We start from the raw sequence: 26,530 nt of genomic DNA, 5'->3' as shown, positions 1-26,530 counted from the left end.
TTAAAATTTCCGACACTAACTGGAGGAAAATATGTATATTATAATATATAAATTCATTTATAATGTTAAAATCACATTTATATTAGGGCTGGGCGATGTATCGAATGCTTTTGTCACGCGCATTTCGTCAGTAAAGCCGGTTCCCTGATTACCGCTAAATCGCCATCACCTGCTTTCAAATGGAGCGCCATTTAATAGACATTTCGTAGATCACTGATAAGCCACGCAATATCGCGTTCAATATCGATATGTATCGCCGTCGATATTGAACGCGATATTGCGTGGCTTGTCAGTGATCTACGGTTCTGTCTATTAAATGCCCCTCCATTTGAAAGCAGGTGATGGCGATTTAGCGGTAATCAGGGAACCGGCTTTACTGAAGAAATGCGCGTGACAAAAGCATTCGATACATCGCCCAGCCCTAATTTATATGGAATGGAATTATTGATAAGAAATGAGTGCAAATCTGCAATGCATTCGTCATCGCAAAGATAACTCTAGACACGAACCATGTGTTCCAGAAGTGGTCAAATGAGCACGAACTGACAGAATAAAGTCTTATATAAAGATCTTATGTTGTATAGATGTTTGAGCTACTAATTTAAAAAATCTTTTCAGTCCCTTTCATCTGATAAACCGCAGCGCAAACAATGACGTGCAACATCTCATTGCAAAATGAGCTGGAATCAGACTTTTAACTGAAGCGACGGATAACACAAGGCATGAATTCTACACAGCATTCACTAGGGCACAGCAGAGAGGCAATGGAACTCAAAAAGACTCCATGAGGAAAAACAAACCATGTCAGGCTGAAGAACACATCGGTCATTTCAGGAAGTCTAAGAGCTCCTCTGCTAATTTAGCAGACAATGGCTAACCTTGGGTCGGCTCCGTCTACTAATGTCTTCTCCAAATGGACCTGAACTACGGTGTGTATCATTAAACATGGCTAGACGGAGCAGGACTGATGAGAGAACAAGGGAGAAGTAGAAGACGATGATTCTTGTGCGCAGTCAGGAAGATGAGGTATTCCTGACTGAACAGGAAATGAATATTAATAATTAAGAATCAAGTGGTGGGAGGCTTTTAGTGAGAACCATGAATGCACTTACAGAGATTTGGCCTGCGCTGATGTTGCATTTGCAGACGACACAGAGGACAGAAAGTCACCGTGTTCTTCCCACAGAGACTGTACATCACCGTTTTACATTTCTGCTCTGTTTTACATCACATTTACAACGTCCCCGAGTCATGCTTTCTGTCAGAAGGCCCGACTGAAGAACCTTGCAACGATTCTATTAATCTCTAAACTGATTACTCATGTTAACGGTGCTTGCATATCCGCAGGGAAAATATTCTAGACAAAACATAATGGCAGCCAATATGGAATAGATTCAAATGTTTCGTAATGAGTCATAATGATGCCTAAACTAGATTTTGCATATTCTAAAAGGAAGCGTGAGTGGAGCTTGTCCACGCAAAAATCATCACCACAATGATAAGAGTGGTTGCTATGAAGTTGCTACGGTGTTGTGAGTAGTTTCAGGGATTGCACACTTTTTAACCAATAAATTACTGATTTCTGGAAAGAAAGAAATCTAAATCTAAATATATATATATATATATATATATATATATATATATATATATATATATATATATATATATATATATATATATATATATATATATATATATATATATATATATATATATAATGAATAAATAAATAAAACTTAAATACACATTTCTAAAAATAGCTTAAAATAAAACATCAAAAACAACACTGCAATAAAATAAAATAAAATGCAAGTTACACTCTGAAGTTTAATAATTTGGTCTAGGGTTTGTTCAATTGACTAACATTATGTATGAGCAGTAATAGTGATGATTGTCTTAGCAAACACCACTAATTCCAGTTAAACAGTAGGGAAAACTAAATGCAGACAAAATAGTTTGAGTTTCAGTTTAACATCATCGTTTCACCTGGCTCTCCTCACCCCTCCAGGAGAGCAAATTCTCCATTTCTTAAATTCCCGGTTTTCACTTTGCTCATCTCAGGCAATTTTCTGCTGCAGTGAGCACGCCTGCACGATGATCCACTGAAGACCTGCTGAAGCTGAAGTCTGTTCCCAATCACCACCCCATCCTCAGAGACACACGAGTGCTCTATAGTAAACGTCTACCCGATGGCCTGCAGGTAACTCACGCTCATCAGTGTCCGCGTGACCAAAACCTGCTGATGTTACGGACTGCTCTGGGATTCTGCAGACATTGCTGTGGAATGATGTTCTCAAAAAGGAATATTACAGAGAATAAACAAAAAAAAACACACTACAGACTAAGACGATGCATTATGGGAAGTACAGGAATAATCAATGTTGCCTAAATGACTACTACAGATCCAACCCTAAACTGTGATTAAAAATTTAGGGTAACTATATTACTTGGTGGAAAACATATTTGGATTATTAGATTATTAATGTTAACATATATCCATCTATTGATGTTTTTATCATACTGATGTTGCACAAAATAAATAAAGTTGCATTACAGTGATGGTTAAGGGAGTTTTAGGCACTATGGTGGATGGATGAATGGATGGATGGAAGACAAGGATGGATGGAAGACAAGGATGGATGGATGGATGGATGGAGGAAAAAGATGGATGGATGGATGGATCGATGGATGCAACATATCACAAAAATACAAAATAAAAAGAAAACAAAACCATATAAAATATACCACTAAGTATTCATAAAATCGCAATGTTGCTTTACATGAATCTTAAATAGACGATATGAAATCAAAATGGACCTTTATTATACTTCAGTGCATGCTATTGGCTACATAAAATAAGTCATCCAGCAATAAAGCAAAATATCATAAAAAATTGTACTTAGATTAACTAAAATACACATCTTAGGCTTCATAAAATACATTTTGGATGGATGGAAAGGAAGGAGAGAAAAATAAATAAAAGGAATTGAAGACAAGGATGGATGGATGGATGGAAGACAAGGATGGATAGACGGATGGATGGATGGATAACAATGATGATAGATGGATGGATGAAGGAAAAGGATGGATGGAGGATAAGGATGATGGTTGGATGAATGATGTATGAATTGAAGACAAGGATGATGGATGAATGGAGGAAAAGGATGGATGGATGGAGCAAAATGTCATACAAAAATACTAAATAATAAGAAAACAAAACCAAATAAAACATACCACTAAGTCTTTGTAAAACCACCGTAATGTGGCTTATTGCTTTAAATTAATCTTAAATAGATAATATGAAATCAAAATGGACCTTTATTCATCTTCCATGCATGTTATAGACTACATAAAACAAGTGTTCAAGCAATAAAGCAAAATATCATAAAAAAAAGAGAATATATATATATATATATATATATATATATATATATATATATATATATATATATATATATATTAAATAAAATACACATCCTAGTCTTCATAAAATAATCATAATGTGGCTTATTGATTAAAATGTACAATGACTAGACAATATAAAATTATATTTGACCTTTTCTATTATTCAGTGCATGTTGCATAAAACAAGCAAAAACCTTTTATCAAAATGTCTATCTCCACTTGTGTGCTCAAACAGAACAGACGGGGAAATACTGATTATATTGTAGGAGTTTCATTGCACTTGCCCTTGAAGAAGTAGCTGAATGCATAAAATAAAGACAAAACTTTAGAAGAACCAAAAGCTCAATACTACATATGGCACTATATCGTAAATTATTAATAATCATGAGTGAAGCTGATGAGTTTTAGTTTCATGTCTGCTGGTTTCTAGCCAGCTCTCTAAAGCTTTAAAAAACACTTGCTAAATCATCCCTAATTGGTGTTAAATGAGCTTGTCCTGGTGGCAGCGGCAGAATCAGGGTGGAGTGGGTGTACGGGAGAGCTGGGTCAGAACGGCACACGGGATAAAGTGATTACAGTAAACCCATTACAGACGTTCCTCACACATTCACACCAAAGGACGCTAATCCTCAACACCTTGCGTACCATGTAGGGTGCTATTTTTCCTTCATTCTCAGTTGTGAATTGAAAACGGCAAACAAAAGACGTTCAGATTTGAGCAATGGAAAACTATAAATAATACATGCTGTCTGTACGACTCTGAATCCTAAATAGCAGAATGTTCTGAACTTTTGCTAAATGTAAGCTTTTTAAAAACTCTAGGGACTCATCACGCCACAATGTTCGAAGTCAATCATGGCGAATTTGTCATCAAATGAATAAGACTGTTCTTTCTGATTAACGACCAAATTTATGCATTTCTCTGCCTCGATTCAGCCCATATCATGACGTTACATCCGTATCTAGAAATCTGTGCGCTCCTGCCGGATGATCTGCATGCTCATCTAGCTTTAATGCTAATGAGAGTTTATCACACAATCACACTGCTAATTGAGTTCAGAAAGCAGCCGCGATAGCGATCAGCATCCATTAGCATGCTAGCATGAATAGACTCCGGCTCATTTTTTGTGCTCCAACAAAAAGCAAGGTTAAACTGGTCACTGCCAGACCGACTCAAATAATATCACTGTGATTTTGCATTTGTGATATGATAAATAAGGACTGAAGCATAAAGGGCATTCATCACCTGACTGCTAGAATCCATTACAAATGTCCCAAGAATGTTTAAATCCAGAGAAATAAGCAATTTTAACCAGGACAAGGACCGTGTCTGTGTGTCACCCATCAATGACATCATACCCGCGTTACCCTTGATTTCCGGTTTTATTTTGCAGAAACCAAGGAAACATCAAAGACGCTTTAATATATGATGTGTTTTATTAGACAGGTGAGCAGCTGTTTGGATACATTCATCAACAGAAAACGAATCACGTTATATCACTCAACACAGTAAGTCTTATTGTTTAAATCTTGTTTTCTTTTTTTTTTTTTACAGCGGATACCATGTTTTACCATGACTAATATTGATCTAGCTTACTGCAGTGTGCAACAAGTGTCTCATAGCAGCAGAGCAGCATTATAACAACTTTCAACACACAAATGTATCTATGATAAACAGTACTGCATTACCCCACATATGCTTGACCTGGAAGAAGCGGAAGCGCTTGTCTGCGGCATAACAAAAGCTCCACTGCTCTCGGGATGTTGGTCATGCTCGTCTGTCTTTAGCAATCGCTCCAGCGGCCTCATACTACAGTAATGTTAAAGGTGCCCTAGAACCAGTTTTTACAAGATGTAATACAAGTCTAAGGTGTCCCCTGAATGTGTCTGAAGTTTCAGCTCAAAATACCCCATAGATTTTTTTTTTATTACTTTTTTTAACTGCCTATTTTGGGGCATCATTAACTATGCACCGATTCAGGCTGCGGCCCCTTTAAATCACGCGCTCCCTGCCCCCCAAGCTTGCGACTATAAAACAGTGCATAAAGTTCACACAGCTAATATAACCCTCAAATGGATCTTTACAAGATGTTCGTCATGCATACTGCATGCATGCTTCAGATCATGTGAGTACAGTATTTATTTGGATGTTTGCATTTGATTCTGAATGAGTTTGATAGTGCTCCGTGGCTAAAGCTAACATTACACACTGTTGGAGAGATTTATAAAGAATGAAGTTGTGTTTATGAATTATACAGACTGCAAGTGTTTAAAAATGAAAATAGCAACGACTCTCGTCTCCGTGAATACAGTAAGAAACGATGGTAACTTTAACCATATTTATCAGTACATTAGCAACATGCTAACGAAACCTTTAGAAAGACAATTTACAAATATCACTAAAAATATCATGATATCATGGATCATGTCAGTTATTATTGCTCCATCTGCCATTTTTCGCTATTGTCCTTGCTTGCTTACCTAGTCTGATGATTCAGCTGTGCACAGATCCAGACGTTAATACGTCAGTGTTATGTTGAGATTCGCCTGTTTTTCGGAGGTCTTTAAAACAAATGAGATTTACACAAGGAGGAGGAAACAATGGAGTTTGAAACTCAATGTATGTCTTTTCCATGTACTGAACTCTTGTTATTTAACTATGCCAAGATAAATTCAATTTTTGATTCTAGGGCACCTTTAATAAATCTTTCATACATTAGCTCATCCATGAATATGATTTCTGCCCGAGTCCTGTAGGATTCTTTTCCACCAGCTGTAGACGTGAAGACAACACCTCCCATGATTCAGCGAAATCAAGGCGTCATCAAGCTACGCCTTTGTTTTGAATAAGCGACCTCTAGTGGCAAAAAATTACATATTGTGCCTTTAAGAGCATCAAAATGCCATTTATTATATGACTTTCATGATAAAATGGACAGAAAGCTAAGACTTATCAGTAGTTACAAAGCATGAAGCTCTTTGTGATTATTGGATGGGAGGCGCGCTACAAATAATGTTTGGGAAAAAAGGAAAAAACACAGACATGGCAACCCTGGCTTGAACTACAGGCGATTCTTTAGGGTCAAATAGAGATTGCTTTAATGTTGCTATTTTTTAATTGTTAATGCATTATTGTCACATAGACAGCCCTAAATTAAACACAAGAGAGATTTTCTTCTTACACACAGTATGAGTTGCAGTCTGACACGTTTTCCACCTCCTTTTGATTGACAGGATATAACCGGCCCTGATCATCGGCTGTTTTTAAACAAATCGGCCGATAATGAAAATAAATCCTTTTATCAGCATCCCTGAACACTACAGTACTACTGTGACTTGACAAAAAGCAAAATAATGTATTATAACAGAAACTAAACATGTTCCAAATTATATTTTACACACATTATTTCACGGTATAAATTAGGTCTTTAGACATTATAATACATAGCTGCATTTTACATTTTAAGGTGGGTGTCCTTTGCAACTAAAAGTTTGAAAACTCCCTGTTTAGACAACCCAATAGGACTATGTGTCATTTTAGTCTTTTAAACTGAACTCTGTCTATTATCCCAGTGCATTACCACATTACTGCTAAATCACATACGATGCTTCATTAGATCCTAATGTAAAAGACCACAAACATAATTCATCTTTATGAATGCAACAAATTTTTCAATTTACAGGAAATGTGAAGTATGAGCGATGCATTGAAAGCAAACTATTTTGGGAAGTGTTTAATTCGGTGCATAAGTGCAGATTAATTACTATTTTTTGCAAAATGCTGATATCCATTTTATGAAGATTCTACAATAAAAAACAAGGGAATTTGCATTAGTATGGTAAGCTCTATTTTCTGTAAAAAAAATAAATAAATTAAATAAATTAAATAAATGTTAGACTTTAAAGGGGAGTTTATAATGACCACATTTTTGGATTTCTATTTCTTTAAGCTCAAAGATAAAGGAAAGTCAAATGACATCTAACGATGCAGCCCTGAGAAATAATTCAACACAAATCCGCACTACTTCCTCTGAAGCATTAAATAAGTAAGAACAACCATGAAATAATCAACATCCCACACTCATCTGATATCGGTGTCAGCTCTTCATATCAAATGTGCTGCTATAATTAAACTGACCGCTGAGAATCACACACACACACACACACACACACACACACACACACATCTCTGATGCAGCACAGTATTTCCATTTTTCTTTAAAGGTGACTTCTTTCTTTAACCTTTAGTGACTCAGCTGAAAATCTCTCTAAATGCATTCTCAACGTCTGGCTTCAAGGCCCGAGACCCGACGTGCACCCTCTCGATCTGAAATACCACATAAAATAAAGTACTAAATGACAGCAAAGACGACAGAGCATAAGGCTGTCAGAGCTCAGATGGAAATAACTCGACCTTTACCTGAAAGACAGAGCCATGATATACATTTCGGAGGTCAGAAATCCCAGATAGAGCTCGAAGACTCACAAAAATGGAACAAACTTGAACTTTGATGAATATATCAGAAAGCAGGAGAGTAAATATGGCAGAACAGAAGGGCAAAACATGTCTACCAGTAAAAGTGAGCACAGCTAAACATCAGATGCTGCAAAACATACATACAGCAATGCAAACACAACATTTATTTATATCTATTGCTCATGATTAAACTTAGTGATTTAAATTCATTTCTAACACCGTGTCTAAACGTGACCCCCAAACATTATGGTGGCAAACAAAACTAACGATTTCTTAAAGGGACAGTTCACCCAAAAGTGAATATTCTGTCATCATTTACTCACTCTCAAGTTGTCCCAAACCTGTATACATTTCTTTGCTCTTTTATTCCTCCATACTATGGAAGTCAATGGTGCCCCACAAACATTGGGTACAAACATTCTTCAAAATATCTTCCTTTGTGTTCAGCAGAACAAAGAAATCCATACAGGTTTGGAACAACTTGAGGGTAAGCAAATGATGACAGCATTTTAATTTTTTGGGTGTACTATCCCTTTAAGAAAATATAAAAATATGGTTTCAAACTACAGCACAGCTTGGATCCCAGACATTACTGTATGTATTTGACGTGCAGAACTTCAGGTAGTTCTTCCGCTGATGCTAAACCTCTCTGACTGAGACGTTACACAAAGTCTCCTGAGGAGAAGCTTTGGATTATGGGTAATTGGGCTCAGAGGAATGAGCACATCACACATCCCAACTTCCTCGAGACATAAAGCCGCCATGTAATTATCCTCAAAATTGGAGAACAGCTCATAATTAAATCTGGCACACCTTTTAATTTACCCAGGAGTTACTGCTAATGCTACGTACACTTTGTGGTCCAGCAAAGCAAACCAAACACAGAACACTGTTCAAATCATAGTGAGCACGCGAAACATCATAAAATATCAAAATTGATTTGATTAGAGTCTGGCTTTAGGATGTTGCTAAGTGAACAAAGCAATATTCTGATAAGCATAAAAATACATATGCACACAAATACACTACCGTTCAAAGGTTTGGGGTCAGAAAGACTTTTTAAATAGGAAAGTAATACCTGTATTTAGCAAGGACACATTAAATTATTCAAAAGTGACAGTAAAGACATTAATAATGTGAGAAAATGTCTATTTCAGATAAATATTCTTTTCTTTTGAACTTTCTATTCAACAAATAATGCATCACATTTTATATACAGTACAGTCCAAAAGTTTGGAACCACTAAGATTTTTAATGTTTTTAAAAGAAGTTTCGTCTGCTCACCAAGGCTACATTTATTTAATTAAAAATACAGTAAAAAACACTAATATTGTGAATTATTATTACAATTTAAAATAACTGTGTACTATTTAAATATATTTGACAAAGTAATTTATTCCTGTGATGGAAAAGCTGAATTTTCAGCATCATTACTTCAGTCTTCAGTGTCACATGATCCTTCAGAAATCATTCTAATATGCTGATCTGCTGCTCAAGAAACATTTAATGTGTACAATTGTACAAAATATTTGTGTACAATATTTTTTTTCAGGATTATTTGATGAATAGAAAGTTCAAAAGAACAGTGTTTATCTGAAATCTAATCTTTTGTAACATTATAAATGTCTTTACTGCCACTTTTGATTGATTTAATGCATCCTTGCTGAATAAAAGTATTCATTTCTTTAATTTCTTTTCAAAAAAATAAAAATAAAAATTCTTACTGACCCCAAACTTTTGAACGGTAGTGTATAATGCTACAGAAGCTTTGTATTTCAGATAAATGCTGTTCTTTTGAACTTTCTATTCATCAAGGAATCCTGAAAAAAAAGTACACAACTGTTTTCAACATTGAAAATAATCATAAATGTTTATTGAGCAGCAAATCAGCATATTAGAATGATTTCTGAAGGATCATGTGACACTGAAGACTGGAGTAATGATGCTGAAAATTCAGCTTTGCATCACAGGAATAAATTACTTTGTCAAATATATTTAAATAGTACACAGTTATTTTAAATTGTAATAATATTTCACAATATTACTGTTTTTTACTGTATTTTTAATTAAATAAATGTAGCCTTGGTGAGCAGACGAAACTTCTTTTAAAAACATTAAAAATCTTAGTGGTTCCAAACTTTTGGACTGTACTGTATATATATATATATATATATATATATATATATATATATATATATATATATATATATATATATATATATATATAACCATACAGCCCTCAAATGATTGTGTAGATTGAATGAAATAGTCAATTTGTCGGCATCTAACTAGATTATATAACACAGCTTGAATGAGTAAAATCAATCTGCACAATTATTAATCAGGAGACACCACGAAATAAAAATAAACTTATTAAGAAAGCTAAAGCTGTTATGTATGAGCTTCAGGATAATATGAAGCATATTATTCTCAAGTGCTTGTATGTGGTCATTAAGGGTGCTTTATAGAAAAAAAAATGTGGGAAAAAAAAAAGAAATGCTATTTGACAATGAACCTAACACAGCTCGAGTTGTTGAACTGGGGAAAAAAGCTTTACAATTAATTTTATATTGTTCTTTAATGCATATGACATTTGTTACTCATGTAAAAGAGAAACAAAAGATCGTGTTCTTTTCTGGTTAGGAAAATGAGAAAAGTACTCAAGCACGTAATTGTGTGATTGGAGTGAAGGGAGTAACCACAGCCATTTGGAACAGTTTTCCCATAATGAAAAAAAAGAGAATAAGGGCAAATAAAATTACAAAATGAGAACAACATGTCTGCTTTTTAAATTCACAAGAGTATTACAGGCTGACTAATATCAACATGACCATTAATATTCCCTGCATAATCATCACTGCTAAATATTTTCTGTGATTGATTTGATGGCAATGGATAAATGCAGTAGATACGACCATCTCAGTGATTCCTAAGCATCTAAATCAGAAGAAATTGGAAATGGGAAAGAAATGGCACATATATTTGGTAAATTTTTATGAACACACATACTGAGAATGAATCCTGTATAAATATGGCTCATAAAGAAAATTAACAGAATTCAAGCAGCATTTCCAGTGATCTCTACATCACTACTAAAGGTGGAACAACAATCAATTGGTGGACAGAAAGAAGGATAAGTGATGTTCTACCTCAGATGCTGCATTGCAGAGAGAGACTGAGGGCCGCTGTATTATTCTACTCCGAGTGTGGAACTGATCTGTCCAGATGTTGGTTTACAATCGCTGGCATATGACAGTCCACATGCACTAACGTCCACAGATCCACAGGCTCCATTACAAAATCTACTGAGCTGCAGTGGTGTCTACTGCCTACATTAGCAGAAAGCTAACAGACTTAGAACTGACATCATATAAATAGCAACTGATTTCAATAGAGTTTAAAGCTAGTATATCGCATAAAAACTGCTGGATGGAAACTCCAAGATGCACATAAAAATGCATGAGCTCATTTGAGTCAGCTAAATGTTTTATCTGATAAGAAAACATGCGCATAAACTACAACGGAAACACATTTTCTGAATAAATCCCTCGATGTGCATCAAAAAAATAAATAAATAAAAAATAAAAAATAACGTGACTGCACGATGGGATGGATTAACTGGACTAACCAGTGGACCGATCTTTCTGCACAGCATCTGAAATGCTGTTTTGGTTGTTCTGAAATGCCTGAGCAAAGCTTGTCTTCAAAGTGGTTCGGTATAATTACACAACTGTGTTCTTAAAAAGCAGGCATCTGCCTCCGAAAGCAAGATAACACGTTTATTGCATTTCATCTGTGCGCTCTTACACTTGGTACTGAAATTTTAAAAATATGATAACACCAGCATTTCCCCCTAGCATTCTGAGAGCTGTTGAGCGGATTCTTAGGGTGCGTTCACACTTGTAGTTTGGATCATTTGGTCTGGACCAAAAAGAAAAAAAAAAAAAACATTTAGTCCTGGCCGATTAGCGTTCAGATTTGCAATTTTATCACCGAACCAAAAGATAACGAACCTAAAGGCATAGGGATATGTTCAAAACCTGATTGGTCGGATTTTATGACGTATTTCCGATTTTGAGATGGAACTTACTAAACATCCAAAACGATGCTGTGTCCTGAGATAAATGTGCTTGTTGTGTGTGCTTAGCCTACACATGATGGTCTTTTGGCCTGCTGGGAACTGCGTGGAGATGCGTGTCTGATGCCTGTGATGGGCAAACTCGCGACTATGACAAGAAAAAACGACATGCATGAGGATTCTGTCCTTTTTAGGGTCTCATCTTCCTGTTTTTGGTTCGTTTACACGTCTTTGGTCCATGCTGCATTCATATATCATTCGAACGGCACCAGTGTTCATTTGGAAGCAGACCCAAACCCATCTTTTCAGTGGTCTCAGTCTGCTTGTTGGTGCGCACCAGAGTTCGGATGGCAGCGTTCACACATGTTCAAATGAACCGCACTAACAGAGCAATCGCACCAGGGTTCGTTTTAATCGAACCAAACACGACAAGTGTGAACATACCCTTAAACACCTCTGATACACACGGGAACATTTGAAAGCAGGCGTCTTTCAGCGGATCCCTAATATATCCACTGATAGACGGCTGCTTTCAAACGCTCCCGCGTGTATCTTTGCAAGCGCTCAGTGAAGAGCGTCAAAGATGTCTATTTACAACAGGTTTTTGAAGCGTTGATCATTGTAGCCAATCACAGACCATTCTTTTGAGCTTGTGAACACAATGGCCAATCAGAGATGTTTAAGAATCTGTTCAACAATGCTCAAAATGCTAGGGGGAAATGCTGGTAGTGTCACATTTTTAAAATTTCAGTACCAACGAAAATTCGTACATACTGTGGCTTCTCCTACTTTTCCTAGACTGATTTTGCATCAGTTAATCAGGAAGTGACGATTTTGTTCTCTTCGACTCACTGGAGAGAAACGCTGCTTTATTGGCAAATGTTTTATGCGATATTCCAATTTTGCACATAAGTTAAATCCACATATTTGGATGGACTCTTAAATAGACTTTAAGAGTGTGTTCTTGCATCTAAGAACAAATTGAAAGAGTGCAGCCGAATGCATCAGAAAGCATGTACACATCACAGCAAGACCCAATGCAACAGTCAAAGATGTCTAGCCATCACATGTGTACAAAATCCAGCACACATCTCCAGTTTGACTGTTTAAGTCACAAGACTGACTGAGGCAATAACGTTATCGGTCAATTGGCGAGTAACTTGCAAGTTTTATATACTCACCAAATGCAACTCCGGTTCTCATTTATCACTTTGGAAGTGTTCATTTCAGAATAATGATGCTCAAAGCCAGAGATATGATGGAGGTGTTTTAGGGAGGGCTGGGAGAAAAGATTAACAATCACACAGAGGAGGAACATTGAGATTACGGCTGATAACCATCAGAGGCTTGGAAACAAAACACGACTTGCAGAGATTAGAGGGGCTTTTTGATACCTCAGATGTTTTGATACTCGCTGTGATGCCAAATAAGTCAGACTGAAAAGAATCTGAGAGGCCTGAAGGGTTAATTTGATCCACAGCTGGAGATGTCAAAGGTGTGGGGTGGTTTGGAGGCGTTTGGCCCGGCTGATGGAGAACCACTTCACACTGCCAAAGCTCTTTGGCTCATAATAAGATTGGCATCTAAGCCATTACACCTCAGAGCCTTGCAGTCACTACAAGTGAATAACTTCAGCACACAAATAGCACAACAACAACATACAAGCAACACTAAATCAAGCATGACAAACTTTAAGTCCCGAAACACACTCTTTGCGTGTATGTGAATGCAGGCGCTTCTAGCTACGCAGGCTCGATTTCATGCATCACTGCATTTAGAAAATGCATCTGCGCGGTATGTTTGTGCACAATTTCTGATTAATTTTTTATGTGAAACCATAGCTCTCAAACCTCAAAACAGTCAGAGAAGTTCACAGAGCGAACTTGGGAGTTGTGCAAGGGCCTTCACAGCTCATTCAGAGAGGAAAACAATGACATTGACGCGATGACACGGGTCATGCTAGCAAGGCCAGTCTTAGTCATGTGCTCATACGCATTAATGAGATTGTAAGAAACTGATGATTAGGGTCACGGGGTCAAAGACACACTCCTCTTCTGTTCTTTCATCTAGTCACTCCCTCCCATCAGTCTAAACTCTTCTCATTTCAGTGTTAGTTGTGCTGTGTGCTTGTTACGATTCTCACTGGCAATGACTAAAAATTAAACTGCAAAATTAAACTTTGTGATTCGGGTTGGTCAATCTGAATAGAGGGAAAATAAATAAATGCAAATAAAAATAAATTGAAACCATTAAAAGTTAATACATATATAATACATGCAATACAAAGGCATCAGCAATGGTCCAAATAAAGTAAATAAAAATTAAAAAAATAAAATAGAAAAAGTTAATAAATACATAATACAATAAAATGGCAGCAGCAATGATCGATCTGAATGGCAAAATAACAATATAAAATAAAACAATATAAAATGAAATATAAAATATATTAATATTGAATTATTATATTATTATAATAAATTAATAAATAAAATGAAATTTGAAGGGAAGAAGGGTGTAACGTTAGGGGTAAAAAAAAACCCCTCTTTTTTTGGAACGAATTTCTGCGTCATCTTAATGAGACAATTAAGGAGGCGCCTTCATCTTTTTTCCCTTGGTTAACTCTTTGTATTACAGGTGCCCTAGAACCCCTTTTCAAAAGATGTAATATAAGTCTAAGGTGTCCCCTGAACGTGTCTGTGAAGTTTCAGCTCAAAATACCCAATAGATTTTTTTTTAATAAATTTTTTTAACTGCCCATTTTGAGCCATTATTACATATGCAACGATTAAGCGTGCGGCCCCTTTAAATCTCCCGCTCCCCCATCCCCGCGAGCTCTCGACTGCCTTAAACAGCAAACACAAAGTTCACACAGCTAATATAACCCTCAATCTTTACAATGAATCTTTACAAAGTGTTCATCATGCATACATCGATTCCTGTGAGTATAGTATTTATTTGGATGTTTACATTTGATTCTGAATGAGTTTGATAGTGCTCTGTGGCTAACGGGCTAATGCTACACTGTTGGAGAGATTTATAAAGAATGAAGTTTTTTATGCATTATACAGACTGCAAGTGTTTAAAAATGAAAATAGCGACGGCTCTCTTGTCTCTGTGAATACAGTAATAAACAATGGTAACTTTAACCACATTTAACAGTACATTAACAACATGCTAACGAAACATTTAGAAAAGACAATTTACAAATATCACTAAAAATATCATGGATCATGTCAGTTATTATTGCTCCATCTGCCATTTTTCGCTATTGTCCTTGCTTGCTTACCTAGTCTGATGATTCAGCTGTGCACAGATCCAGACGTTAATACTGGCTGCCCTTGTCTAATGCCTTGAACATGAGCTGGCATATGCAAATACTGGGGGTGTACATATTAATGATCCCGACTGTTACGTAACAGTTGGTGTTATGTTGAGATTCGCCCGTTTTCCAGAGGTCTTTTAAACAAATGAGATTTACACAAGAAGGAGGAAACAATGGAGTTTGGGACTCACTGTATGTCATTTCCATGTACTGAACTCTTATTATTCAACTATGCCAAGATAAATTCAATTTTTCATTCGATGACACCTTTAATATGCATTCATTTACTGTAGTAACATTATAAGCTACTGCCGGTCTTTTACTTTAAATATAATGTATATTGTGTCTATGTATTTGAAAAATTTGAATGGGCTGATAAAGGTAGCTGTAGAGTATTTTTTGTTGAAGTACAATGTCGTTTTGACCATAATAATGTACCAAATCAGTAGTATAGAAAAATACTATACATACATTTATTGGTAAAATCGAACTCCGAGCCTCCTGCATCCATTTTGTGACATCAAACAACTTCCCTGTGCAAAGAATCATGGGGGCCCAAAGTGTCCATCAGCTGTACCCTTTGAAATCCTTCATTCCGAAGGGCCCTTTGAAGTGGCCAGTTTTGAGCACTTCGGTTTGGAACGACCCTTCAATATGGCGGCAGTGATTGTTTTCACTCCGAAGTGCCCTTCAGAGGGCGATATATCCAGTTTGGAACACACCGACTGATGTCTATTTACAACATGTTTTTGAAGTGTTGATCATTGTAGCCAAATACAGACATACCTGATAATCTCATGAACACAGTTGCCAATCAGAGGTGTTTGTGAATCCGCTCAACAGCGCTCAAAGCGTCACATTTTTAAAATTTCAATACTGTCCTGGTATCAAGGTCGGTACTTTTGACAACACTAGTCCACAACAAAAGCTGAAAACTTGTGTGACATTAACACAAGGATTCCTGACTAGACAAGACACATCTGTTGCAATAAAACAATTGTTTTATGACATAAAAACCCCTTTTTGGAGTTTCAAACCTGTGACAAAATTCTTTAGTGATTTCACAATGGGGGACACTTCAAGGAACATCTCATTCACAAAACACGTCAAACCACATGATTCACCTATTCAAACAGGTCAACCCTGAATCATGAACAGAACGGCACATCTTGAGGGTCCTTTTGCACTTTTTGTTTGTTTCTTTTGAGCTTTTTTTTTGTAAAGTTCATTCCGAATCACAAGAGGCCTACAACAACAGCAAGCAGCTAGCGAGCACAACAAATGTCATCATGTGCAAATGGAGTCACACTGGCTGAATCGAGAGCAGCTCTCAGACTGAGAACGGTACATTCTGAGAAAGGTCACTCGCATGAAACAGCACAAAGAGACTGTGGAAACAAGAGGGAGAATCAGCTAGTATCAGAAAGACATGATGTCCTCCGGCAGCACGTGGAGGAAGCAGCCGTACGGTTTTACAAACAGATGAAATGCTGACATCACAAAAGTGAATCTCTGGAGGTAAAAACCACAAACTTTATGAGACTTTATGAGGGGCAGAGACGTGCTCTTAATAATGCATTGCTAACTTTTAAACCAAAACCATGCCCATAAAAACTGCAGTTTACAACGAAAGCACCACAAGCTCTCCAGAGAGCTAGATTTAATCTAAGAAGTTTCTTCAAACACAAAACTATCCTGAGCTGTAATGTTCCTTTCTCTCACCAAGAGTGATGACATACAAGGACAAATTTACGAAACAATCCCACCACTTCAGCACACTTTACTGTGCAAAACTCTGCAGCTTTCACATAATGTATTCCAAATGAAAACAAAATAAATAAATAAATAAATAAACAAAATTCGAATATGCATCTTAATAAATAGATACCACACACACACACACACACACACACACACACACACACCAATACTCTTACAGCAAGGATACATAATTGATCAAAAAAAAAGAAAAAAAAGAAAGGCTGCTGAATATTTAACTTGGCATAAATGACTAGGAATAAATTACATTATAAGATACATTAAAATAGATAAATATTATTACAATTTAAAATAACAGTATTACTGCTTTTACTCTACTTTTGATCAAATACATGTGTTGGTGAGCATAAGGGACTTTCAAAATTTCAAAACCTTACCGACCTCAAGCTTTTCAATGGTAGTATGTATACATAATGTCTGGACACATTGCTATGAATATTGTGTGAGTTTTATTGGTGTGACTGATTTGCATAATTACTATAATTAACTGGGTGCTAAAACAACACTATCAGCAGGTTCAATTCATTCTTAATGAGAGACGTGTTGGAGAGATGACAGGTTTTTGAGATAAAAATATGTTTAAAACTTGCTGGATCACATTTAAGACTAATTTGGGACACTTTTCTGAAAGTTGACGTGAACACGGATCAAAAACATGTCAAAGATGGCAGCTCAAACATCAACTGATTTTAAAATTAATTCAAAGTCTGCAAAGTTAGTCCAGATGGGAAGCGAGAGAGCTTGTGATCTGTGAAGACAGCAACCTCTTCAGATTTTATGCAAGTCAGAATAAAATTACTATGCATAGAGGTACTGGTATATGCAGTGTGAATGTATAAGAACACTCAAAAACCTCATCCATATTTGCACTGCAAATCTGAAATCCGCCGTCTAACACATTATTTATGCAACTGTTGTTGCTATGTAAAAATGGGAAACTTCTCTAACACATACAGCTACTTTATTAACACAAGTGTTAATTCACCTGGATAAACACAAGCGTCACATGAAATCTAATCTAGGATTGTCCATTAACTGAGCGCAGCTGTCTTCATTCAACATCACCTGCATTCTGCTCCACTCACACTGCGGTGAATGTGACTGAAGGTGTTAATCACATCCTGGAAGAAATAGAAACACTATTCCAGGCGTGTTAGACTGATTCCCGGCAGTTCACGGTTCAGGCCTATTCATAAAGAACATATATTTACACCTCGACAAGATGCTACAACAAAACAAAGCATCCCTTGGACCCCCTCATATAGTGTGTGAACTTATTCAGTGATTTTCATTTATTTATTGTATGTCACAATTGTTAATATCCAAAAACCCTGAACAAATCCAGTTATTCCTACACTCTAAAAAACAACCCAAGTCGGGTTAAAAATGGACAAACCCAGCAATTGTGTTAAATGTTTGACCAACCTGCTGGGTAGTTTTATTGAACTCATCTATTGTTTAAAAAAAATACTATATGGCTGGCTTAAAATGCCCAAAATAGGTTGGAAATTAAAAATCAGACACATAATTACTGTGAAAAAAGTGAAAGTCACGACGTGTGGCCAAGTATGGTGTCCCATACTCTGAATTTGTGCTCTGCATTAACCCATCCAAGTGCACACACATACCGTGAACACGCATCCAGAGCAGTCTCTGTATAATTGTGTGTGAAATTTAGTATAATTACTAGAGACAACAGTAATAATCAAAAGGTGAACATTTACTACATTCTAAAGAAAAACGCTGGGTTAAAAACAACCCAAGTTGGGTTGAAAATGGACAAACCCAGCAATTGGATTGCTTTAACCCAGCGAATGGGTTGTTTTGACCCAACCTGCTGGGTAGTTTGATTGAACTCAACTATTGTTTAAAAAACACTGTATTGCTTGCTTTAAATGAACCCAAATTATATTGAAAATTAACATTTATTAATACGTTTATTAAATTGCTTATTAATAAATGTTCACCTTTTGATTATTATGGTTACCTAGAGTAATTATGTCTGATTTTGACTCGCCAGCCTATTTGGGGTTCATTTTAAGCCAGCCATATAGTCATTTTTAAACAATAGCTGGGCTAAATAAAACTGCCCAGCAGGTTGGCCAAACATTTAACCCAACCGCTGGGTCAAAACAACCCAATCACAGCATTTTTTAGACTGTACTCAACTTGAAAATTTGAAACCATAAATTTAAGGCCTTATAGACAAATATTGCTCAGGGTATAACGTCAACAATAATATGCCAGTGACTAAAATATTAGTTAATTGGAATGAATTAAAATCACACTAACATTTAATTTAATGTCTGTGATTCGAGTTGCTGTGTAACATCGCTGTTGATATGAAAAGGGAGAGTGAGCAGTAGGGCACACCGTACAAGTGTTTATCCGCCTCCATCGATGTCGCCCACTGAGTGCGTTACAGAGAGAGACTGTACATTGTTTCTCCGCTGTCTCGTGCACCTGTTGACTCCACTTTCCAGTGCACAGGATGTGATGCGCGCACCTGCGGGGTGGAGGGTCTCCATCAGTGCTCCGACACGCAGCTGGCTTTTGCCAGACTCTATGAATTCCAATATCAAAGCCTGACCCCCGACCTCTCCGCCAATCAAACCCGAATCACGGCAGCTGGCAGCAACGCAAATCCTCAACAGTTTTCCTCCACAGCAGAGAGAAGCAAAGAAATACATGAGCTGCGTATTAGTCGAACAAATAAATCAAAACATTAGAGCCGCATATTTCATCCTGCCACATGTCTACGATCTCAGCACGGATAGACAGGAAAATAACTCAGAACTTCAGAGAATATCTGTGCGATCTTACACTGAAACTTATTTCTTTGAACATCAGAGCTTCTCATCACATTCACTCATCTGAAAAAGCACCGGCCTACTTTATTTACAACAGCAGATAGCCACGTTTTCTGAAGAGAAATGAGAGTGGTGCTTACACGTGCACAGGCCTCCGCCATGAGGATAGAGTGATGCTATAAAGTTACAGCAGTGCTCTGGGTGATTGCATGTGCATTGCTATGTTTTCGCTAGGGTGTTACAAGTAATAAGAATCCACCCTCAAGTCTCTGCGGCCCTGTTTATACCTGGTATTAAAGGGGTCATGAACTGTGTTGCTTTATTGTTTTATGATGTTTCCTGGGGTGCACCTATTATGTTAGTATGATTTTTACAACAAAAATAGTCAGAATTCAGAAATGAAAGGCATTTTTTCCAATTTCTGCAAACTAACGAATGCTTTCATCATAATTAACAGAGTAAGCGTGATGTAACTAAGAGATTCGTTGAATATAACAGGAGTTTTGGCGAGAGTCATTGATAAACTCTCGCTGTTTGATTGACAGCTCCAGCGACTGTAAAGGAAGCGCTCTTTTTTCATCCTACTAAGAAAACCAATGTGAAGTTGACCGTTTAGTCTCTGCTTTGATTTACTGACATATAGACAAAGAACATCTGACTGTACGTGAATCATTACATATCAGATCAGGCATCAGAATGAACACAGTTACTTACATGTTGTTGCATTACTGTCGAGTCCATATCGTAAAAGTCTGTTTGCAAAGCCAGCGCCAAAATGCGATTGATTTACCAAAAAATCCACAGTGAAATGTACCGAATACAGATAAATAAAGCTCAACTGAGACATTCAAATGGTTGAAAATAACCATATTCCTAGAATTAGGATCCTTTGAAAGGTGATGTTATTCTTAGTCCTGTATCGCTCTTCTCTCCTCGTCATCTCACTAACATGCCAGTGGGCTGGGCTAACGTTACAATGATGAAGTAGGCATTGACTTCTTCTGCGGAGACAGTCTTTCATAAATAGGCACATTCCACAATGAGTTGTTATCTGGGTTTGGTTACAATAAAAGCTGTTTTTGGACTAACAAGGAAGTTCATTTCTGAAACTTACAGGATATTCTTATAGTATGATGACCTCTTACATGTCAAAAGCTCAAGGAAAATGTGATTTATCAGCTCATGACCTCTTTAAGATGCATTTTGGTTGATCGGATCACAAGTGGACGACGCTATGGTACCACTATTAAAATAGTCATTATAAATATATTATATTTAATATATTGATTTGTTTATTTATATTAATAACATAACATAACATAACATAAAATGACGTTTTGAGTTTGCCCACTTTCAATCACTTCCAGAGGTACTCGAAAACTCATTTGACCGGATTGCTTTCGTAGACACTCATGTGGTCGAATGTGTTCGAACAGCCACAAAAGACCACCTCTCCGCCTACTGTATTAAAGCGTAAACATTATGGGAAGCCCTCTAAAACCAGATGGGATTTAAAACTTTGTCAGCTGGAAACCAAAGTTTGGTTTAAAGACGAAAAACGTACCAAGCACAATGTTCTTCACCATTCCTGATTTCTAACACAGACTCACAGCGTTCAGCCGGTCTTGCAGCTGTCAGAGCAGAAACGAAAGCTGATGCTCTCCGTATGTTTTCCGTCATCTCCATGTGCGTTCATATGTGAACTGCACAAATGTATTTTTTGTCCATTAGATGAAAAGATCTTAAAAAACCCATACGTTTACCCACCCACAGACCCTCCCCTCAAAGAAATCAGGACAGAACTGGTTGAAAGTGGACAAAAGAGACGGATTAAAACATCAGGTGTAAACGGGTATGTGTCTCCCTCATCTACATGTGATCCGATTGACCAAAACACATCTTAATACCAGATGTAAACAGGGCCTGTGGTAATCTAGACTCCAAGATATGGATTGGGTCCCTCCAACAATGCAAGTCTGTGGGATTTTTTCACCTGTTTTATTATCCACAATGCAAAAAAAAAAAAAAAGTCTGCACACCTTTCCTCACTGTTTTGAGGGACCATTCTAAGTGTGCAAGTGTAAGCTAAGCACCACAAATAGTTAGTATAAGAATAACTGTGAGCACTTTAAGAACTCCTGCTTGCCTCAGCAAAAAAACACTAATTATACTGACAAACAAAAAGGTTCATTCAGATCAGGGATGCTCAGAAAACTCTCCAAGACTGCGACAGGAAACTCAGGTGTGACTTCCTGCTGGCTGTGAAAGCGCACTAAACCTTCATCTTCACAGTCACGCTGGACGCGGTTTGGCAGAGGAGTTAAGAAGAGGCATGAATAAAACAATACACAACAAGAGAGAGAGAGACACACATACCAAGATTCATAATTCATATCTTTCATTTCAGCAGCCGCCACACTTCTGATAGAGCGAGAACAGAAGGTGCACACGCAGGTGCACACAGAAACGCTACATGCCTGACACACACACTAACTGATGTTGCACTGATGGGAAAAAATATTCGCAAACACATTCTTGGCCATTTCTGACTGCTGTTTCTAAGCAACAGAGGTATGTGTTGAAGGGAGAGAGAGTTAATGTAAGCAATGCTCCCTCTAAGCTGCACACGTACACGATTGCACATTTCTGATGTTGCTCCAGCGCAAAATTGAAAAAAATACAATTTGCACAGAAGGCTGACTCAAAACTATGTGGGGGGGGGGGGGGGAGAACAAGATTTACTGAATCAGAGCTAAATGAATGAACTGCATTTCAACTAGTTCATTTAAGTCAACATGAAACCTCACTGGAAACCAGAAGTAAATTTTAAGTAAGTAAGTAAAGCAGATTTAAATTCAGCTTACACTGACCAAAGTGCTGTACGAAAACAATCATAAAATACAATAAAATATAAAATGAAATAAAATAAAATTAACAAAGAAAACAATTACTAATCCATAATTTAATAATCGGGAAAGGCTAAGGAATAAAGATAGGTCTTAAGTCTAGATTTAAAAACGAAGATGGAGGAAGCACTCTTAATGTCAGGTCACCAGAGCAGAAAACAGGCTGTGTGATCTGTACCATTACTTTACACTGCAAATTCTATATATAGAAAGTCCAAAAACAGGGCAGACAAGAAGTTTCCAAATGCATAAAACACCACAATCAATAACTATCCTAACACAGTTAGCTGAAATTTTTGCAATATATATATATATATATATATATATATATATATATATATATATATATATATATATATATATATATATATATATATATATATATATATATATATATATATATATAAACAATTTACAGTGTACAGCAATGGTACAGATCACACAGCCTGGTTTGTGCTCTGGTGATTAAAGGGTCTGACCAATAGAAAGAGGCTGTAGTGAAGAAGAAAAACATCACAGGAAACACTGGTTAGCAAACAGCATGGAGCAAGTCTACTTACTTATTTTGCATCATGTTCATTATGACCCAGTCAGCAGGATAGACATTCTTTCCAATGAGATCCTTAAACATGATGAACGTCTCCATGAGGAAATCCTAAAGGAGAGTTGCAGTGTTGTGGATGAAAAGGACATGACAAAAACATGCAGAAGGATGCAAATATATCTATTGATTAATTTAAAATTATTTATACATAAATACTATTTATATATACATATATTTATAAAGTTTTACTTAGTTTAATATTTTTATTATAATAAATAAATATTAATAAATACACATTATAATAAATACACATTTTATATATATATATATATATATATATATATATATATATATATATATATATATATATATATATATATATATATATATAATTACAATAATGTTTTAACACCGGTACCATGGATTAATGTATATATAATATTTAATAACAGTGATAACATTTTTAATTTAATATAAATATTTTTCTTATATCATTAAATTAAAATTTTATAAACGAACAAACAAACAAATATACACTATGCTACACTAATTAATTCATATTAATTAATTTAAAATTATTTATACATAAATACTATTTATATATACATATATTTATAAAGTTTTACTTGGTTTAATATATTTATTATAATAAATATATTACACATTTTATATATATTTTACATTTTATATAATGTATATATAATATTTAATAACAGTGATAACATTTTTAATTTAATATAAAATATATATATATATATATATATATATATATATATATATATATATATATATATATATATATATATATATATATATATATATATATATATATATATATACATACATACAGTTTTAACACTGCACTGGTACCACAGATATATATATATATATATATATATATATATATATATATATATATATATATATATATATATATATATATATATATATATATATTTATGTTATGCTATTAATATAAATAAACAAATCAATATATTAAATATAATATATTTATAATGACTATTTTAATAGTGGTACCATGGTTTAATGGCACTCTAATGTCTGTCTGGGAAATGTCTCTCTGTGGGTGTAAAGAGTTCCTCAAAGTTTTTGTTGGCATGGAACTCACCACCACGTCTGTGCGCATCTTCCCAAAGGTGCTGATGAGGTGGGCGTAGTGATAGTCGTCCATCTGCCGCAGAGTGGCGGTCATGCAGGCTACAAAACTGCCCTGCAAGGAGACAGACAGACAGCTGATCAGTGACAGTACAACACCTAGAGCACCTGTCAGTCAAACACTGACAATTCATGGCTGTCAGGACCAAAGAACTGCTGTTAAAGTGCCATAAACCCTTCAAAAAGAACCAAACTGCCAGGGACTTCACAGAGAAACACAACATCATAAAACAGTGCAATAATTCCAGAAAGGATCTCTCATTAACACCGTTTCTGACAGAAAGTAATGTGGTGAACAGTGAGCGTTTGACATCAATATTTCTCCAATCTGATTACAGTAGTGAGAAACACACAGTGGGAATCTAATGATTCTTCCACTTTCCCACAAATGGGAATTGGGACCAATATAACATGCAATTAACCAGAAACCAATTGCTAAGAAATGAAACGGAGGAGAAAAACTCATTTAAAATTCAAAACACAACAAAAAGGCAGTAAAACACCTCTAAACAAGCAGTGGGAATCAAACCTGCACAGCTTTTTAGAAAATGTCACATTACCTGCTGAGGAAATGAACTTGGTATTCAAATGTCACTTACATAACATCAAGAGACAGTTAAAAACTTCATAACCTACACATAAATACATAAATACATAACCTCTTATACAATAAAACCTGAAAATAAACTATAAGCAAACAAAGGCACGGGTTCATTAAATAACGTATCCATTATAGTTGAGGACACTGACGTTTTTAAGAGCATCTCACGAAACATCACTGCAATATTTCAAGCCAAAACGTAATTAAAAAGTAATTGCAAGACAATGGTTTTAGGACAGGATAATTTTCAAAACACCTTAATGGTCTCAAAATAGGCTCTGGTTTCCTTATGCAATAACCATTTCTTCTCTCTCTTTTGATCTGGTTTTTCAAAAATAGTTTAACTAAAAGGGTCAGTGAGAGGGTAGAAAATTGGAAATTAAGGTTTTGATGGAACAAAAAAATTGATTAACGTTATGAGTACACTCAAGAGGGGAAAATAATAATTATATATGTAAACGTGTAGCAGTCCTATTAGTTTAAAAGCCATTTCATTCATCTTTGCTAATTTGCAGCCATCTAAGAGAAGGAAGGACATTTCCAAAAGAGTCCACATGAACAAAGACTGAACAGCAACCAGCCTCATGTGAAGCCTTTGCACTTTGAAAGTGTGACCGGGGCTATTCTGCGTTTCCTCGGCTTGATTTTCATTTGCGAGTCTTTCCTGCAGCGGTAATTAGGTCTGGCCTACATAACTCAGCAGAAACACAGCGCATGTTCATCACAAGATTCCCCTCTTGTTCTCTCTCTCCATCTCACCTTATGGAGAAAATACTGTTGTTCTGCAGAATGTAAGAGGTAAAACTGGGGTCTTCTGTGAAATATGGATGCTTGACATATTTAAATAATAGAAGGAAATACAACACAAAGTTGCACCATTTCAGAGGCTGGACTGCACTAAGTTTATTTTTCACGCTGTGTAAAGACAGTGAACACAGTTAGCCTGGAGGGAGAGATTAGGGCCTCGCCGTTCTGCTAATGTGCTTCGATAGCTAATATTTATGTTTACTGAACATCCTATCTGAGCCTTTGTGTTTGAACAGAACTCATAATGACCGGCATCACACACGACACAATATCAATGTCAAGATACTCCACCATATCATTTACTCACCTAACTATTAACTTATACTTGGAAAAGACATACTTTCATGCACTTAAAACCTTAAGTGTGCCCCAGACTTACATTAAAGATAAATATAATAATTATACTTTTGAAACACATTACCAAAAGAGATTTGACACCTTACACTGATACACAGACTAAAAGGTAAGAGGAGATAAAACAGGAGATGAAGGACAACCGACAGAGGTTAGTCCTCATTACATTAATATTTAAAGAATAAATGAGTATGACATGAGCGATATGGTTGATGGACGATTGTGAGTCATGAATGGAAGCGCTGGCAGAAGAAGCCTCAGTAACTCAGAG

The 26,530-nt window shown here is 36.0% G+C and overlaps 1 protein-coding gene across 2 annotated transcripts in view; it reads right to left on the bottom strand.

The window, feature by feature from the left end:
* The window catches only part of dock1 (dedicator of cytokinesis 1), a 299,327-nt gene that overhangs the window by 83,531 nt on the left and 189,266 nt on the right, over positions 1–26,530 (bottom strand). For both annotated transcript variants that reach the window (XM_048170101.1, XM_048170102.1), the window contains exons 28-29: positions 24,451–24,552; positions 23,338–23,432 (exon numbers count right to left, since the gene is read on the bottom strand). In XM_048170101.1, the coding sequence (XP_048026058.1) occupies positions 23,338–23,432; positions 24,451–24,552 (197 nt within the window). The remainder of the gene's footprint in view (positions 1–23,337; positions 23,433–24,450; positions 24,553–26,530) is intronic.

The sequence above is a fragment of the Megalobrama amblycephala genome, linkage group LG20 (genome assembly GCF_018812025.1).
Source record: "Megalobrama amblycephala isolate DHTTF-2021 linkage group LG20, ASM1881202v1, whole genome shotgun sequence".
Classification (NCBI taxonomy): Eukaryota; Metazoa; Chordata; class Actinopteri; order Cypriniformes; family Xenocyprididae; genus Megalobrama; species Megalobrama amblycephala.
The sequence above is the reverse complement of the archived record's forward strand: the minus strand, read 5'-3'. Positions and strand labels throughout refer to the sequence as shown.